The following is a 17,618-nucleotide window of genomic DNA, read 5'->3' as shown; positions in this document are numbered from 1 at the left end:
GATCCTATCCAACCCCCGGGAAAAGTGGGTTACAAAATTACCCACCCGCCCCTCTCTCCTCAACCGTCAAATTCCCAAAAAGCCATGAGCCACGGGGGTTACTGAGAGAGAGTCCAAAGGTTCTTCCCCTCTTCACCAAACTCCCCTCCCCCCCTCGGTCACTTTCTCCCTTAAGGGTGTTTCTCTCTCGCTGCAGCCGCGAGTGACGCTCCTTAATGTTTGAGTTCCGCGCGGCAGATTTGGCTGTCGAGACGGGACCTGTATTAGCCTCCAAGGCCGGTGCTTTTGCGACCGCTTTCGAGTACACCGACGAACAGGCCACCACCCCCACCGCCGCCTCTCGCTATCGCGGCCGAGGAACCAGCATCTCTCACCATTCAGATCGGCTGAGTGCCTCCCCTATAAAACAGAAAATGGCTACGGGATATGCGGTCAGCCCCGAGCCGCCCGCGCTCTTTGTGCGGGCCATGTACGACTACGATGCCGACGACCACACGAGCTTGAGCTTTCGCCGCGGGGATATCATCCAGGTCCTTAACCAGTTGGAAACTGGGTGGTGGGATGGAGTCATTGATAATACCCGCGGTTGGTTTCCGAGTAACTACTGCACGATCATCACGGAGGCCGACGATTTCGGTGAGCACATGACGCACGTCCACGAAGATACGGAACTGAGCCCAGAATCCGGACTTGAGGATGAATACGGCAATGGACACGAGGAGGATGAGGAGCTGGACTCTGAAGGCAACCTGCGCGACTCGCAGCCTATTCTACCCATCGAGGGTATTCCCGCACCGAAAGAGCAGGAAGAGGCAGCGTTTTGGATCCCCCAGGCGACTCCCGATGGCCGCCTGTTCTATTTTAATACACTCACAGGATATTCGACTATGGAGCTACCATTTGAGAATCCGGCGACGAACGAGGTTGGCCCCCGGGACCGGACGAATTTCTTCGTGCCCGACCAGACTCGACCGCCTCCTGAGTTGATGGCCCGCGGGTTTGAGCGAGACGAGGATGAATACGATGGTTCAGCATCGGAGGCGGAAGGGGAGTCCTTGATGCTGGCTTCGCAAGACTCGATGTCCCGTCGTCGCCAGTCTTTCATGGACGGTGTGTCGCCTGCGACCTCCATGGATTCTCTCTACCCACCCGCTTCCAAAGAGCTGAAGCAACAATCATCGATGAAGAGCCAGGCAACCTTCAGCAGTGGGGCACCGACGAGTGCCAACACGTCTATTGCTGAAAGCTTTTCTCGACCTTCCATCTCCTCAGGTACCCCTCAACACTTTGTGGATGACGGCTTAACGGCTCCCGTGACATGGCCCCTGCTTGTCGACAACATGCGCTATGCTGTGGAGGCTTACCGTCAAGCCCTCTTCTCTCGCGACCGATCTGAATACGTGCGAAGGGCCGAAGACATTTCCGACCACCTGCGCATGCTTCTGGCTGCTGGATCTGATACGACGGATAACCATTCAGGCAACCCGTCTATCATCTCCACAAACAAGGCTCTGTACCCTTACTTCCGGGATATGATGTCTAAATTCTCCAAATTGGTCCTTTCGTCACATATTGCGGCTGCTGATTGGCCAGGTTCTGACTCGGTCAATAAATGTCTGCAGGAGGCAGATGGCGTCATGCAAGGAGTGTACGGCTATGTGGACGTCGCGCGACAGCAGCGTGGGGACACCATTACCCGTATCGTCCCTGGCTTCGTCAGTGGCAGCTCATGTGGTGGTAGCTGGCAGAATAACGGAGTTTCGCTCAATGCATCTGGCCCGACCTCGTTCCTGGTACCTGAGGGTGGTGACTCGCGTACCGAGCCTTCGGTCTCTCTCGACTCGGCTCTTTTGGACCACATTGATGTCCAGAGGAGGTCGTTCGTCGGAAGTATCCGTCGGTTGGAAGAAAAATTGGCCCTCAACCAAAAGATTGTCACTGCCCATGAACATGGCGAGATTTCGGACGCTATTTCGGCTGCCGCAATCAAGGTGGTTGAGCAGTTCCGTCCTTGGATTTCGACCATTGAGTCGATCAACCTTGTACCCCTGGGAACCAGCTTTCAGAACCCGCAACTGGTTGATTTCAGTCTGCAAAAGCAGCGCGTTTATGATGCCATTGGTGATTTCATCCTGAGCTGCCAGGCAGTCTCTGCCCCTCTGGCAGATGAGTGGGCGGAGCTGCGCGGCGATTCTCTTGATGACCGACTCACTGCTGTTCGCATGGTGGCCAAGCAACTAGAGAATTTCGTTTCTCAGATTGGCTTCTCGCTGTCTCTACTTCTTGAGCAGATTCCCGACGACCAGTCAGCCACACTGCGTAGCGAAAGTCGCCTGGATGAAGTGGATGAGTCTAAGGGGGCTCATGCCCGTAGTGAATCCCAAGCCAAGATCGCGAACGAGTCCATTGGCATTCCTTCCTCCTACGCTCTTGGTGGCGACAAGGTGCGCCGTAACATGGACAAGGCTCAGCGATTCTTCGGCCAGGCACCTCCTACTACTGTTACTCGTGAACCGCCCGTTCGGGAACCCGTCCGAGAGCCAGAAGAGACTCCTTGGTTCTTGAACATGGATCACGAAGGAGAGGTATTCTATGACACCAAGGCAGATATGCCAATTCTCAAGTGCGGAACACTGGCTGGCTTGGTTGAACATCTTACCCGTCACGACAAGCTTGATGCATCCTTCAACAACACTTTCCTCCTAACCTACCGCTCCTTTACTTCTGCATCTGAACTTTTCGAAATGCTCGTTCAACGCTTTAACATCCAGCCTCCCTTCGGATTGAACTCGGATGACATGCAAATGTGGATTGATCGGAAGCAGAAGCCAATCCGCTTCCGTGTGGTTAACATCCTCAAGAGTTGGTTCGACCATTTTTGGATGGAGTCTAATGATGAAGTGAACATGGATCTATTGCGACGTGTACACGCGTTCACTAAAGATTCTATTGCTACCACCAAGACTCCAGGAGCTCCTACTCTCCTCGCTGTTATTGAACAGCGACTTCGGGGTCAGGATATTTCCGTTAAGCGTCTCGTACCCACTCAGAACACCGCTGCGCCGCCACCAATCATCCCGAAGAACATGAAGAAGTTGAAGTTCCTCGATATTGATCCCACGGAGTTTGCTCGGCAGTTGACCATCATTGAGTCGCGCCTTTACTCCAAGATTCGGCCTACCGAGTGTCTGAACAAGACCTGGCAGAAGAAGGTTGGCCCCGATGAGCCGGAACCGGCCTCTAATGTCAAGGCTTTGATTCTGCACTCCAACCAGCTGACCAACTGGGTTGCGGAGATGATCCTGACCCAGGGTGATGTCAAGAAGCGTGTGGTGGTTATCAAGCACTTTGTTAACGTGGCTGATGTACGTGGCGTCCCTTCTGCCTACCCAATGAAATTTGCTAATCCTTGAAAACAGAAATGCCGCGCTCTCAACAATTACTCTACCCTCACCTCCATTATCTCGGCCCTTGGAACTGCCCCCATCCACCGTTTGGGTCGGACATGGGGCCAGGTTAGTGGTCGCACCTCTGCTATTCTGGAGCAGATGCGCCGCCTCATGGCGAGCACGAAGAACTTTGGCGAATACCGTGAGACTTTGCATCTTGCCAATCCTCCATGTATTCCATTCTTTGGTATGAATTTGTGACCGCAAATAGCGCCCCCATCTATTTGATTGGCCCCCACCTTTTCCCCTTGTCAGTGGGCCTCGAAGCTTACGCTTTTTAGGTGTCTACCTTACGGATTTGACTTTTATCGAGGATGGTATTCCCTCGCTTACCCCGTCGGAACTGATTAACTTCAACAAGCGTGCCAAGACCGCAGAGGTTATCCGAGATATCCAACAGTACCAGAACGTTCCGTATCTCCTTCAACCAGTTCCGGAACTCCAGGACTACATCCTCAGCAACCTGCAGGCCTCAGGTGATGTACACGACATGTACGACCGAAGTCTCGAGATCGAGCCTAGAGAACGAGAAGACGAAAAGATTGCAAGGTATGCCGAACAAGCCGCCAGAGACAAAAACTCTTTGCTTTTTGCAAGCACCGTTGCAATCCTGCGATGATCCTCTTTTAGCCTTGTTTGATTTTTTCTTTTCTTTTCCTTTTCTTTTCTTTTTCGGGCAAGGTGTCAAGCTCTTTTCGGCGATACCCAAATTTGACCTCATATTTGATGATTTTTGATTTTGTTTTTCTGGTTTGAACAAAGAAAAGAACACGCTTCAAAAGTTTGTGGAAGTTGAGACTAACCGGTTTTGATTTTTTACCCCGTAGATTGCTCTCTGAGTCTGGTTTCCTGTAAGCGTGTGGCGGAGACATCCCTGTCAAAGCTGCACCTGCGGGGGGCCGTCAACCCACCGAGGATCGTGGGCGTGGCCGTTCCAACGCCACAACGATATGCGCTCGAATCGCGCCAATGAAAGCTTGTGGCTGCATAGGGGTCGCCAGTACCAGCAATTGGTCTCACCATCCTGCGACTAGCAGGATTCGTGATGGCCCCCATTTTGGAGATGCCGGCCGTTGCGACCGTGCCCAAGACATCCTAGTCTGCGCACGAGCGCCTCATGATTTACCCTCATGGTTCGCCGGCACTTTAGCCGGACCTCTTCCGTGTTGCTTAAGCATCGGGATCATGCACCTCCTCCCCTCACTTTCAATCCTTTGCATGGAGCCCCGCGACCCTGTCGACCCTGTGGGGATACGACGGCGCTCATGAACGAATCATTCCAACTGCTCATCCGACTCCGTCACGGCAGTCGCCCTCTTGCATGCATGAACCCACGCTGCAAGCCCGATACCCTCGCTTCCTGCATTCGATATTCCTATTATTCTTTTCGACATAGGATTTTAGGGATCCGACTAGGGTTATTTTCTCCCTCCTTGACCAGCACGGATCCATCCGCCTCCTCACTTCCAGTCTGGTGCACAACCAGATTTACCATTTACCATGTACTTCACTGTCGCACATACCGGTCACAGTGTATATTTTTGACCGCTGTGTCGACACCGCCTCTTTACTTTTACCTTTCTCTTTTGTGATTACTTGGTTTCTACATATCCCTTGCTGTTTCCGCCGGAGTGAGGCGGCTGCTCTTTCTTCGGGGTTAATGTCTCCATGCCATTTCCTATAATGATATGTTACGACCTGTGGGTTGCGTTCATGTTGGATAAGCTTTTTCTTCCTCTGACTGTATCATTGCAGCAGGATGCTTGGTTTCCGTCTTGCTTTCTCTGTATCTATTTGTTTCAATAACCATCCGGTCTATACCCTGTCTTATCCGTGCTATTGGTGAATAGAATTTGATCTGTCTATACCTATCAGACTTTATCTTTGGATGCATGTTCCCCCTTGGATCGAATGTTGGGTCATTCCAAATACATAGTGCAGGGTTTATCCACTTAGTATGTGTTAAGCTCGTGATAGATCATTTTTCTTATATCATTTTCTTATCAGCAGGAATGCAGCCATGACAAATCTACGTCCGTCTATGCCAAGATAATAAGAAGCTTATTCTGCCAAGTGTCACAGACATCGATTCTAGTTCAATAAATGGGAAGTTCAATAGCGTAACAGTCGTAGCAATATCTATGCAATAAAGGTAGGTCTCCTTGCTGAATATCTCTAGCAGGTGAACTCTAAGATGCTGGAGTCGACTGATCCCCGATGTCCTGGAAGAGCTTCCTCTTGACCTCAGATGCCAGGAGTCCTTTTACCTCCTCCGATACAATGCGCTGTCCACCGCGTACAACCTTATCCAGCTGCTGATCCTTCGCTGTAGCCGAACCACCCCGCGGTCCACTATTCTCGATACCCCGCGCCGCTTTGCGCACCTTCTGGCTAAGATCCATAATCTGCTTGCTGCCGTAGTCCCGCGATGTGAAGAGTGGGCTCTGACTGAGCGTCGCGACCCAGTACTTGTTCCAAAGAAGAGACAAGATTTCAGTGTCGAGCGAGCTCTTGTAATGTGTGGTCTCAAGGGAATAGTACTGGTTTGCGTGTGCGCCAAAATCCTCCGCCTTGCCGAGCGGAATAGTCTGATACTCATCATCTTCATGGCCCTCCTTCGGCGGAGTAAAGTCCAACGGGAAAGTGCGGAATGCGCCAATCTCCACGCGGCCGGCGGAGATCGTGCGCTCCGGATCGATCACAACGGCCACAAACGGTCCCGTCATCTGTTGTGTCTGTTGCGTGGCTACGTCGATACCGGATAGCCAGCAGCCATACCCGGGATGACTGTGGTACCAACCCACGGCATTCTCCATCCGCCCGGCATCCCGACACGATTGCAGATACGACACCATGTATTCGTTCGCCTCGTCTTGAGCGTTCACGCGAGTCTCGGTTCCTTCGACGGGTAGCCGGAATGCGTCCGTCACGACGAATGTGTTTGGCAGGATGTAGCCTTGCATCAGGCCCATGACTTCTAGAGATCCGCCAGAGCGGGCGTGCATCACCATCTTCAATAGTGCTGTTGCGGAGATGCGGACCGATTTGAAGTAGTACGGGTCTGTGGCCCAGGGCCGTTCGGCGTTGAGGGACTTTTGTGTGGCTTCATCGTACTGATAGAGGGCATCGCGTTGGGGGTCGAATATGCTGATGGCGTTCTCGAGCTCTGGATTTCTCTTGGTGGTTAGTCTGGAAGCTCTAGCTGTCACTGTGATTGAGGAGGGAGAAGGAAGCTAACCCCAGGACTGCTGTGCAGCCTGCATTTTTGTAGACGGTGGCGAGAAGACAGAGAGGTGATGATTGGGAGAGAGAGTATGAAGTGAATAGAAACTTGAATGCGAGATTGTTGAAGCAACGATAAGGTTATCTTGGAGGGGAATCACGGACAGCTTGTCGACGCAGTGATGAAGCGTGGAGAGAAGCGGTGGGGCTATTGTGGGCAGAATCAGGGCGGTAAGATAGCTGAGTCAGCCGTTGCCCCTGGAAACGATCGGCCCCAAACAATCAGAGCGCGGGAGATTGAACCTGTTTGCGATCCAGCCCTGCTTTCTCCTCCCTTCCCCTCATAAACACCCCCAAGTCTTCCCACTCGAATCTCCATGCCTCTCAACTGACGAGTCCTATCACCCACCTTCGTTATTTTCTTTGTTTGGAGGCGTCTGTTGGAATTTCCGTGCCTTGGGCTGCCTGCTTGGATCCCTTCGGCGTCGCTGTCGCACTGTCGACAACTCTGTCGTTGGAGTGAATCACATTCCTTGATTGACGCTTTCAATATTGCTGTCGCCGAGCTTGGTCATTAGCAGTCATGGCTGTCGACACGAGCTACCTGACCACTCAGGTCAACAACATTGTCGAGCAGCTCCATGGCATCTTCGATCAGATTGGAGTTCCCACGCATGAGCGCGACTCGCGCGAATCAGAGGTAGGCTGGATGTGAGCCTGCCATTGTGTTTGTATATGAATACTAAACGCGATCATAGCTGTTCAATGCTCTGTCAGAAACACTAAACAACCATCTCAAGCTTGTTGACGAGTGAGTTTGCGCCTTTGTAAACAAACCATTACCCTTGCGACTAGAACTAACATCACATGTTACACAGAGAAAAAGATAAAATGACACAAGAAGCTCAGCGCCTTATTACGACGATTCAACAGATGGAGGCATCCCTGGGTGATGAGCGCGCTAATGGTCAGTACGAGCTCAATCGTGATGATCTGCGCGTCACCTACCCCCTCAACCGATGCATCGCATTTTTGCGCGAGAAGAACGAGGCGATGACCAAGCTGCACCGTGAGCGCTTTGAGCAGGTTAAGAGTGAGTTGCGAGATACGCGCCTATTGTTGTATATCAATAATGCTAATCGTCCGCAGAACTGGTTGACGCCCTTGAGTCCTACTCGTCCCACCTCGAGGCTTCATTCCTTACAATTGAACTGCCTCCCACCGCACCAGGCTCAGTAATCCCGCCAAGCTTCGATCTCTCGCCTGCATACGTGACAGCTCTCGACTCCGAATTCTCCCGAGTCTATGAAGAATACCACCGCCGCATTTCTTTCGTCCAGACAACCTCCGAGGAGATCATCAAGCACTGGGCCGAGCTTGGCACCCCTCAAGTGCAAACCGATTCCAATATTGTTAAACACTACCGCGAGTCTCCCGAGCAGCTTGGACTTCACGAGGCCGATCTGGCTAATCTGATGGCCAAGCGTGACAAATTGGTGGAGGAGAAGAAGGGACGCGAGCGCAAGATCAAGGAGCTCCGGGCTAACGTCGAAAGCCTCTGGGAGCGATTCGGAGTTGAGGAATCAGATCGCAAGGCTTTCCTTTCTGCCAACCGTGGCTGTGGCCTCCGCACTATCAACGAATTTGAAGAGGAGCTGGCTCGTCTCAATGAATTGAAGAGACAAAACATGCACTTATTTGTCGAAGATGCTCGTTGCCGTCTGCAGGAACTGTGGGACAGCTTGTACTTCTCGGAGGAGGAGATGCTCGACTTTACTCCTGCCTTCTCCGATGTTTGCAGTGATGCTTTGCTCGAGGCCCATGAGGCTGAGATCTCCCGCCTGGAGACACTCAAGGAGCAGCGCGCGCCGACCCTTGAATTGATCGAGAAGCACCGCAGCCTTCTGGCTGACCGCCAGGCTCTATCTGCATCCAGCCAAGATGCCTCCCGGCTCATGGGCCGTGGGAACAAGGGCGAGAAGCGTGACCCTGGCAAGCTTCTCCGTGAGGAGAAGATGCGCAAGAGAATTGCAAAGGAGCTGCCCAAGGTTGAAGCTGAATTGCGCAAAGAGCTTGAGCACTGGGAGGATGAGTTTGGTCGACCTTTCATGGTCTACGGTGACCGTTATCTCGATAGCTTGACTCCTACAGTCGCCAAGCCCCCTCCTCGCTCCAAGACCCCCTCTGCACCTCCATCCACTACCAAGTCTGCTGTCAGTGCTACTAAGCGCGATCCAATCTCTCGCCCTGGTAGCTCCATGCGTGGACCACCTCCACCTCGATCTGCCACCAAGACCCCGACAAGCAGTGGGCCTGTGAAGCACAACACTATCGGCTACTCTGGTGTTAGTCGCGCTGGAGCTAGGTCTCCTTCCAAGCTTCCTGCCCGGGCTCCCTTGAGCAATGTGCCGTATGGCAGTAGCTCTCCTGAGCGCCGTACCGGACCTGGCACTTATTCCTCCAGCACAGTCAACGGCAAGATGCCGCCTCCTCGCGGGCCTCCACCCAGAATGCGCGCATTGACCGTGGAGTCCAAGGAGCGTGGCAGCTATGCAATGGAGCCCCCGCGCTGTAACAGTGCTATGTCGACCGCTTTCGTCCGGCCTGTGAGCCCAGAGGACGTCTATGATGACCGCCAGCGGTCTTTCATGAGCGCCTCTGTCATGTCCAATCACCGGTCCACTGGGTTCTCTCAATCATCCCACTCGTCCCAGTCGTCCTTGAATTCTTCACTACAAGGATTCCCGCGCATCAACCCCTACCTGTCGCAAGCACCCCCTCCACCTGCTCTCCGTCAAACCTCCAACTCATCCACCGTCAACACTGCTACCTCCGGCTCGGAGAACTGGGAGACCTTCGACGATGCTTCTGGATCCGAGGCAGACGCTAGCGAGGTCTACTACTCCAAGCTGCGGGCAGCAGCACACGGCAAGCGATTTGCCCCCGAGGATGCTGTCGACTTGATGGGAAAGAAGTCCAAGGGTATTCGCAGCGTCAGTCCTGACGGTCCGCACCCCGGCCAGATGATCCGCGTCGCTGGTAGTGACACAGAATGGACTGACGATTACGAGACCTACTGATGAGATGTGTTCCACTTCCCCATACAAAAGGTGTTGATATCAGCTTCTTGTCCCCTGCCCTAGATACCCGACGCTTATCACACCCTTCGACACCCCTGGAGCTTGTTTCTTTCCTCCTGATTTCCTGGCGCCCCGGGCATACGAGCTGTGGTTACGCAATCGCTTGGCTTCCTGACGATCCCATGACTGGACTCTGTCTGTATGGCTCATGTTGACGATCCTTCTTTTCACGATTGAGCTCTCTCAGATTCCATCGGGCTGGTGTTTATTCCGCACGCAAACTCATACCCGATCTTCCCCCTCGCCGATTTTGAATTTTACCCTCCTGCCTTTCTGTGTTCAAAATTACGAGTTCTATCATGTCAATCTTGTTTATGCTCCTTTTCTTCTGTCGATGTTTATCACGTCCGCCGCCGGTGCTGTCCATGTCTACAGGCCGTGCATCGCGAGGGGTGTCTTTCTCTTGTCCGCTTACTGCGGATGGATTATGTCTCTCTAACTTGGCGGACGCGTTTGTTTAATCTTTCCTTTTTGTACGTTTCTCATGGGTTGGCATGGTGTTATTTACTTTTTTTTTATTGTCTGTGTTGTATGGTTTTTCTGCGGATCGGTGCTTATGGTCTTACTTATTCCCTCGTCTTGGTCTCCTAGGTCCCTGGAGTCAGACTTTTCTTTTTTGTCGTGCTGGATCTTGCCCGGCTCCTATGTTCATGTTCAAGTGTTATTTTCTAGCGCGTTACAGTGATTTTGTGTTTGTGTAGTTTTCTCTGATAATATTATTTTCTGATTCGAAATTTCATAAATTGATTTCATTTCCAAACTTGTCTAGTCGTAAGATGGAGGAGTGTGTTCTGAGATCACCATTATTTCGAGGTCTTCTCGAGGATAAACCTGACCAGTGCCTCTCGTCCATCCACTTTCATCGGGCCATCCGTATGCATCGCCCCAGAGACCTCTTTCATTGAAATGTCCAGCCCGAGGTCTTGACCTCTCCTCTCCAATTGTCCAGCCACATATGGAGGAATCACTTCGTCCTTCTCGGCAGACAAAATAAAAATCGGCGGTATTGATTGAGACGCATCCGAATTTTCATCTCGCCACTCACCCAGTCGCTCCAAATTTGTCGCATTGCACCAGGTATTCCACGAAAATGGCCATAGATATCGATATGGAAGCCATCGCTGAGGATACAAACTGATAAGCATGTCTTTGATACTGGAGGTTGGTGCCTCCATAATCACACCCGAGATTGGCGCCAGCTTTGCATCATTTGTGGATTGTTGGGTTTCGCGCTGCGTGAGATATGTAGGGAGCGCGGAGCATGCGACGGATGAGCCGAGGCTATGGCCCCAGAGAATGACTTGTAGATCGGTCTCTGGAGATGAATATGTTTCGGAAACCCATTTTAGAAATGCTTGGGCGTCGAGTTTAATTCCTGATTGTGTTGCTCGGCCGGATGATGTCCAGTAACCACGGTATGAGAGGGCGACTATAGTGAATCTGGTTTGGTGAGATGATGATGATGTTGATGATGTGGTCTTCGACATGGTCGAGATAGTCCTCAGGACTTGTGACAGGAGTGGTAATCGAAGAGGAGTTGAGCCTCCATTGCCTTGGAAGTAACATATCACCACTGATTTTGTCTTCTTCCCCGTGACGACTGGTTTCTGGCTGTCCTTGGTTGGGATATACCCTTCACAAACAGCCAATTTGGTCCCATCCAGGCTGTGAATTTGCTTTTCTTCCCAATGCACGGGCTTGCATTCAGCCTCGTATTCGGCGATTTTATCAGATCGCGAGAAAGGCGGTAGCCATGACAGGTATAGGAGCTTGTTTTGCATCACAATGATCCAGAAGCATTTCCATGTCCACAGGCCGAGAAGAAGCCCGACGAAGATGGCTGGCGGGTAGAGAATAGGTGGAATGGATTCGGTGAGGAAGGTGCGCAGCTGTTGGTTTGCTCTTAGCCGGAGCTCATTTTTATTATGGCACAGGCTTGGCCTCTTGCATGTATTGTGATGGATGTATTGTTGAGAAACTCCCAGTGGAAGACGTTGGGAGCATGTCTTGGTCTGTAAGTTGCCATGGCTATAGCGCCCGATGCGCGGCAATAATGATCTCCCCCGCATGCAGCATACGTAGGTATCTTTCACACACTCGGAATTTACGGTTGATATCGTTGAGATTGATATTTAGGACCAAGGGTTGCGCTGATTTGTAGCTGGAGAGATCTCAATTGCCTTTTTTTGATAACGGGATCAGGTCACATGACCATGACATGGTCCTCATATATTAGGTCCACCTCTGCCGGTTCAAATGGGTGCTATAATGGAGAACCAAACTTGCTATACCTGCATTCTTCAGGGTAATAAGTAAACGCTATGAGTAAAAAGAGAACCCGAGGGGAAGCCGAATCTGAAATCGAAATGCCGGAGCCGATCCTCGGTATCCCACGCCACATTGCCGAATCGGCATGACATTTACAAGGCAAAGAGGTTGGACTTTACTTTAAGAATTTGATGTGGGCTGAGCATGTTGTACAGCCTGGTCTTACTATAGTTTGGTCGTTCAACCTGCTCCAACCTTGAGTGAACTCAATGGTGTTGCCCCCACACATGGGGTGGATCCACGAGCACCCCACTGTTGATACTGTACATCAGATACATGATAGGATAGATGAATAGTGGCATAAAGACTGAAGATGTTCAATTCTAACGCGTTCGGTCTACTGTACTATCATGATCGTAGAAGGGAGATGTCCTCGTCTCATAAAAACGCAAAAAGCCACAAGGAAAATGCAAAAAACCCCAGACGCCCTTCTATGCCAGCAAAGCATGAATCTTAGTGTCCTCTTCCCCAATTTACTGGGCCGCGCACTGCGCTGGCTCCTCGTCATCTTCATCATCGACCCAGGCCGAGCCACCATGTGCGTCTCGAGCACCGAAGTCGTCCATGTTGCCGTTGGGGTCGTACGAAACCTCGTCAACGGTAGTGGCCTCAATAGCCGGGTCGGGCTTAGGAAGCAACTCCTGGAGCTTCGCGAGCACTTCAGGAGTGGGCTTCCACGACTCATCGGGGAACTTGACGTTCACAAGCAAGTAGAGATCACCCCGAGCGTCGCTGCGCTTTATCGGCATACCCTCACCGGGGACCTTGAGGACTTGTCCGGTGGACAGAACCTTGCCAGCCGGGTGAGTAATCTCAATACCACGTCCATCGAGATGCTTCAACACAACGCGGGAGAATCCGGTCAAGGCCTCGGCCAGGGTGATGTCAATAGCTGCTCGCAGATCGGAGCCAGCACGGTCGAAGACTTCGTGCTCCTCCTGGATCAATTTGAAAACAATATCGCCATTTTCGCGGTCTGGAATCTGGTCCGCCTCGCCTTCCAAGACAATCTTCTCTCCCTCGCTGGAAGCATTGTTAGCATCGCGTTGATGATCCAAAGGACTCCAGATGACTCACCGAGAGCCGGGGGTAATGTAAATCTCCAACATCTTCTTCTCCTCGGTTGTCCGCTTTCCCTTGCACTTCTTGCACTTGTCCTTGGGGCTGAAGAACGAACCCTGGCCGTTACAAACGGAGCAAGGCCGCGTCTGCTTGGTCAGGAACTGTCCCATCTGAGTGATCACCTCCTGAAGACCGTGGCCATCACAAGTGGAGCACTTCTTGGCCGTGGCCTTCTCCTTTCCACCCTTGCCCTTGCACAAGCTGCAAATGACGTTCTTGGTGCTAGCAAACTTGACGGTCTTGCCCTTGTATAGTTCCTCCAAGCTGACCTCATAGTCCTGCTCTTCGTCAGGGCTTCTCCGGGGTCGGCCGCCTCCAGGCATACCACCCATACCGGGCATGCCGCCCATCCCAGGCATACCACCCATACCTCCGCTGAACATCTCGGCGAACATCTCCTCAAAGCCCGCAGGCATGCCTCCCATGCCACCACCCATGCCAGGCTCACCGGCACCGTTAAAGGCGTTCATGCCATGTGTATCGTAGAGGTGGCGCTTGTCATCGTCGGAGAGAATTTCGTAAGCCTTCTGGACATTGATGAACTTGGCTTCGGCCGCGGGGCGCTCGTCTTCAGGGACTTTGTCGGGGTGGTTGGCAAGAGCAGCCTGTGATATTTTCTGTCAGTCTTCACCCTAAAACGATGGAAAGCGACACCCGGTTTACCTTCCGGTAGGCCTTGCGAATCTCGTCTGTGCTCGCGCCTCGGTGGATCTCTAGGACCTCTGTATTGGGAGTCAGACCCGATCAGTCTTGAATTCCCCCAGATCAGTATACAGAAGTGATGGCACATACCATAGAGGTCAACTTCGATTTCAGCCACTAGAGATTTTGTCAATAAGGAGTCCAACAAACACAAATGATTACAGGCGATAGGAAGACATACTGGTCGCGGTTTAGAACGAGTGAAGTAAACTTGGAATACGAGAAGGATGGCAAAAAATATGCGCCACTGGTTTTCAACCGAGAAACCAGGCCAAGCGCGATGTGAAAGGCGAGCGAGGTGAAGAAGGATGAGATGTTGATTCAGCGGAGTAGCCAACTGAAATTTTGTCGGGCAGTCGCGCGGAGCTGCCGAACCTCCGCAAAAAAATCCCCCCAGCCCGATCAAACGCTCCTCCAGTCACCCTCGCATCTTCAATTTTGATCCTTATGAGGAGCCTACGCAACGGGCTTTTTGCCCGGAGATCGTGGACCTGTACTCAATGCAGAGGCTTGTCTTCTTCCGCCGGCGCAAACGTTCGCAAACCGAAGAACAATCTTCCCGATGGCCCGGCGCGAACGCGCTTTGCGCCCTCTCCGACCGGTTATCTTCATTTAGGATCGCTACGGACTGCGCTGTTTAATTACCTACTCGCCAAGCGAACTGGAGGTCAATTCCTCTTGCGCATTGAAGATACGGATCAGGTCTGTCCGCCATTCTCTCATGGCGTGGGGAGCCACTGCTGATGTGCATAGAAACGTACGATTCCGGGAGCAGAGCAGCGACTCTACGATGACCTCAGGTGGGCTGGATTACATTGGGATGAAGGTAGGCTTAATGGGATTGAATGGGTGCAATGAAAAGGCTTGGGCAGAGGCTAATCAGGCGACCGCAGGTCCTGTCGTTGGTGGCCCATATGGACCATACAGACAAGTAGGTATCTACATCCGGTTTGAATCAAAGCATAGCTAACAAATGGCACTCATAGTCTGAGCGAACAGCCCTCTATCGAACCCACGCCGACGAACTAATCTCTAACGGCCATGCCTACCGATGCTTCTGCTCTTCCGAGCGCCTCGATTCATTCGCGCGTCACCGCAGCCAAGCCGGGCTCCCTTCCGGATACGATAGAAAATGCGCGGACATCTCCTCTGAAGAGTCCGAGGACAGAGCATCCAAGGGCGAGTTACACGTCGTCCGGTTGAAGGTCGAAGGATATCCCATGTTCCATGACTTGGTATATGGCAAAACGGGACAGAACAAGACGAACAGCAGCAAATTGGATTTGATTGATCGAGTTTATGATGATCCAATTCTATTGAAGTCCGATGGACACCCCACATATCACTTGGCCAACGTGGTGGATGACCACTGTATGAAGATTACTCACGTTATCCGGGGAACGGTAAGCGCTTTTTATACTCCTCCAATCGCTAGTGAGCCTTTACTAAGAGGTTTCAGGAATGGATGCCCTCCACGCCAATGCATGTGGCATTGTACAATGCTTTCAAGTGGACACCACCACAATTCGGCCATGTTCCCTTGCTCGTCGACAAGAGCGGGCAGAAACTCAGCAAGCGGAATGCAGACATTGATCTCTCCTCTTTCAAGGATCAGCAGGGAATCTTTGCTGCGACCTTGGTCAACTTTGCCGCGCTTTTGGGCTGGTCCCATTCCCAGAAATCCGATGTCTTCAGCTTGGAGGAGCTTGAGCAGATTGTATGTTCATCCAGCTAGCTGTCATGAACTGGATAGATGCTAACAAAATTCCTCTAGTTCAACCTCAAGATTACCCGTGGTAACACTGTCGTTGCATTTGAGAAACTCTGGTTCCTGCAGAAGGCACACGCGCAGCGATTCGCAGCAACTGGAGGCCTTCAATTCGATGAAATGGTGAACAGAGTGTGCACTGTCGTTGAAGATGGCTACTCTGTGGACAAGCTGTGAGTGCATCCCCGGAATCATCGCAGACCTTGGTATTCTAATTGAACGCTCCAGCTCTCCTATACTCCAGGGCCGCGCCCTGTCAGAGTATATCGCACCTCTCCTTCGGGCCGACGCCAAAACATATACCACTGCTGAAGAATTTACTCAGCGCAATTCTACGTTCTTCACTACACAACTTGCCCGAGCTCCATACACATCAACCTCCTCTACCTCGACAGAAGCACCTACAGTTCCAATGCAAGCGCTCCACACGGCAGCCGCGGCTCTTACTCTCGTACCGCCAGCTCACTGGACCATTGAAACCCACCGCGCAAACATCACCTCCTACGACGGCTCCGATACTGTCACAATCCCAGCTGAGACTGCGGATGCGATTAACCCTGACAAGATCTTCAAGAAAGAACTATACCATTACCTCCGCTGGGCATTGTCAGCTTCCGCGCCTGGCCCTGGTATCCCTGAGATCATGACTATTCTGGGACGGGAGGAAACGGTTCGTCGAATTCAGGATGCGAAGACTCTAACAAAGTCCCTTGTGCCGCAGACTGGAAGACGAGTCCCAAAGGGAGAGAAGAAGTTGCAAGAGGACCGGAGTTGGATGGGGACTCTTGCTCCTCAGACATGATTTAGAGGCAGTAGTGTTCAATAATTAGCGAGGAATTTGTACGATAGTCAAATGTTGTCATGCAACATGTTTACAGAACGAGAAGTTTATACAAATTCGGATTACTTCATCTTATCAGTTGTCCAATTCCCTGACCATAACTGAAAGTTCTCAAACTGAATACGGCGAACGATTTGCATCGAAAGAGGACCCTTCAATAGCTCGATGTAAGCGCCTCATCTTGCAAGTCTATATCTAAATCTACTGAATTCTATCCAAAAAAGCCGCAATCCTACGATACATCTCCACCGGATTAGAATACATAGGAAAATGCCCACTCCCCTCCACCATCGCCAACTCCACCCTCTCCTCCTCCTCCAAATGCCCCAAATACGACAACCCCCGATTCTCCTCCCCAAACATAAACATCTTCGGACAAGGCAGCCCCAAAAACTTCTCCATCAACTCTCCATAATCAGACAAATGCACCATAGACTCGAAAATCGGTCGTACAGCACCAGCTCTTACTCGCGCGCGCAGCGTGCTCGCGTATAAAGCACTACCATAAGATTTAGCTTTCCTTGTACGATCGATAAACTCGTCGAAAAAGGCCTCCGCATCATCAGTGGGGAAGGTAAAGATTTGTCGACTGAGGAAACAATCTTCCGGTGCGAGATTGCCCTTTATATCGATGAAGCTGAGGACTCGGTTTTGGTTTTCGTGGGCGAGGATGAGGGCTGTTAGGCCGCCCATTGAATGGCCTATAAGGTGGAAGGTGGTGATTTCGAAGTACTTCAGGACGGCTTCGGCTGTGGCGACTAGGAATGGGATATTGGTTGCGGAGAGGTTGTCGCTGGTTGAGTGGCCGCATCCCGGGGCGTCGAAGGCGATGAAGCCGTGTTTTTGGAGGGAGGGGTGAATTACTAGATCTGCTAGGTCTTCTTTGCAGGATCCGAAGCCGTGTAGGAATAGAATTGGTGGGTTGGAGTTGAGGGTGTGGATTGTAGATAGGTTGAGGTTGACACCCTTGACTTGAAGGGGGACTGTTGTGTAGGTGAGTGACATGGTAAATGAGTGTTGAAAAATGGCAATTGAATCGAGGGTTG

The 17,618-nt window shown here is 51.7% G+C and overlaps 7 protein-coding genes across 7 annotated transcripts; 3 read left to right on the top strand and 4 right to left on the bottom strand.

Moving 5' to 3' along the window:
- Positions 1-215: 215 nt before the first annotated feature.
- N7473_004834 (putative cell division control protein Cdc25) lies at positions 216-4,068 on the top strand (the record flags this gene model as incomplete). The annotated part of the gene is made up of 3 exons (XM_057150774.1): positions 216-3,365; positions 3,420-3,636; positions 3,731-4,068. 3 exons carry the CDS (start codon positions 216-218, stop codon positions 4,066-4,068), a joined length of 3,705 nt encoding a protein of 1,234 aa, XP_057010884.1.
- A 1,447-nt stretch (positions 4,069-5,515) lies between these two features.
- N7473_004833 (Mov34/MPN/PAD-1 family protein) lies at positions 5,516-6,840 on the bottom strand. Its single transcript, XM_057150773.1, has 2 exons — positions 6,688-6,840; positions 5,516-6,615 (listed from the first exon to the last, which is right to left on the bottom strand). Exons 1-2 carry the CDS (start codon positions 6,710-6,712, stop codon positions 5,639-5,641), a joined length of 1,002 nt encoding a protein of 333 aa, XP_057010883.1. The 5' UTR covers positions 6,713-6,840; the 3' UTR covers positions 5,516-5,638.
- Positions 6,841-7,009: 169 nt separating this feature from the next.
- On the top strand, positions 7,010-10,523 carry N7473_004832 (putative microtubule associated protein (Ase1)). Its single transcript, XM_057150772.1, has 4 exons — positions 7,010-7,371; positions 7,430-7,482; positions 7,550-7,764; positions 7,821-10,523. The coding sequence occupies exons 1-4, from the start codon at positions 7,255-7,257 to the stop codon at positions 9,749-9,751; spliced, it is 2,316 nt and encodes a 771-aa protein (XP_057010882.1). The 5' UTR covers positions 7,010-7,254; the 3' UTR covers positions 9,752-10,523.
- A 91-nt stretch (positions 10,524-10,614) lies between these two features.
- Positions 10,615-11,761, bottom strand: N7473_004831 (uncharacterized protein; the record flags this gene model as incomplete). The annotated part of the gene is made up of 2 exons (XM_057150771.1): positions 10,615-11,700; positions 11,744-11,761. 2 exons carry the CDS (start codon positions 11,759-11,761, stop codon positions 10,615-10,617), a joined length of 1,104 nt encoding a protein of 367 aa, XP_057010881.1.
- A 679-nt stretch (positions 11,762-12,440) lies between these two features.
- Positions 12,441-14,141, bottom strand: N7473_004830 (putative DnaJ domain protein (Mas5); the record flags this gene model as incomplete). The annotated part of the gene is made up of 4 exons (XM_057150770.1): positions 12,441-13,162; positions 13,217-13,866; positions 13,925-13,983; positions 14,054-14,141. Coding segments are annotated over 4 exons (1,347 nt in total), but the record flags the coding sequence as incomplete, so codon positions are not given.
- A 269-nt stretch (positions 14,142-14,410) lies between these two features.
- N7473_004829 (glutamate--tRNA ligase MSE1) lies at positions 14,411-16,533 on the top strand (the record flags this gene model as incomplete). The annotated part of the gene is made up of 7 exons (XM_057150769.1): positions 14,411-14,665; positions 14,717-14,789; positions 14,857-14,894; positions 14,950-15,366; positions 15,423-15,680; positions 15,738-15,904; positions 15,960-16,533. The coding sequence occupies 7 exons, from the start codon at positions 14,411-14,413 to the stop codon at positions 16,531-16,533; spliced, it is 1,782 nt and encodes a 593-aa protein (XP_057010879.1).
- A 240-nt stretch (positions 16,534-16,773) lies between these two features.
- N7473_004828 (alpha/beta fold hydrolase) lies at positions 16,774-17,577 on the bottom strand (the record flags this gene model as incomplete). Its single annotated transcript, XM_057150768.1, has 1 exon — positions 16,774-17,577. One exon carries the CDS (start codon positions 17,575-17,577, stop codon positions 16,774-16,776), a length of 804 nt encoding a protein of 267 aa, XP_057010878.1.
- Between the last annotated feature and the right edge of the window lie 41 nt (positions 17,578-17,618).

Source organism: Penicillium subrubescens (genome assembly GCF_028828155.1).
Source record: "Penicillium subrubescens strain IBT 31985 chromosome Unknown utg000003l_segment0_segment0, whole genome shotgun sequence".
Taxonomy (NCBI): domain Eukaryota; kingdom Fungi; phylum Ascomycota; class Eurotiomycetes; order Eurotiales; family Aspergillaceae; genus Penicillium; species Penicillium subrubescens.
Note: the sequence above shows the minus strand (reverse complement) of the source record. Positions and strands in the feature narration are given on the sequence as shown.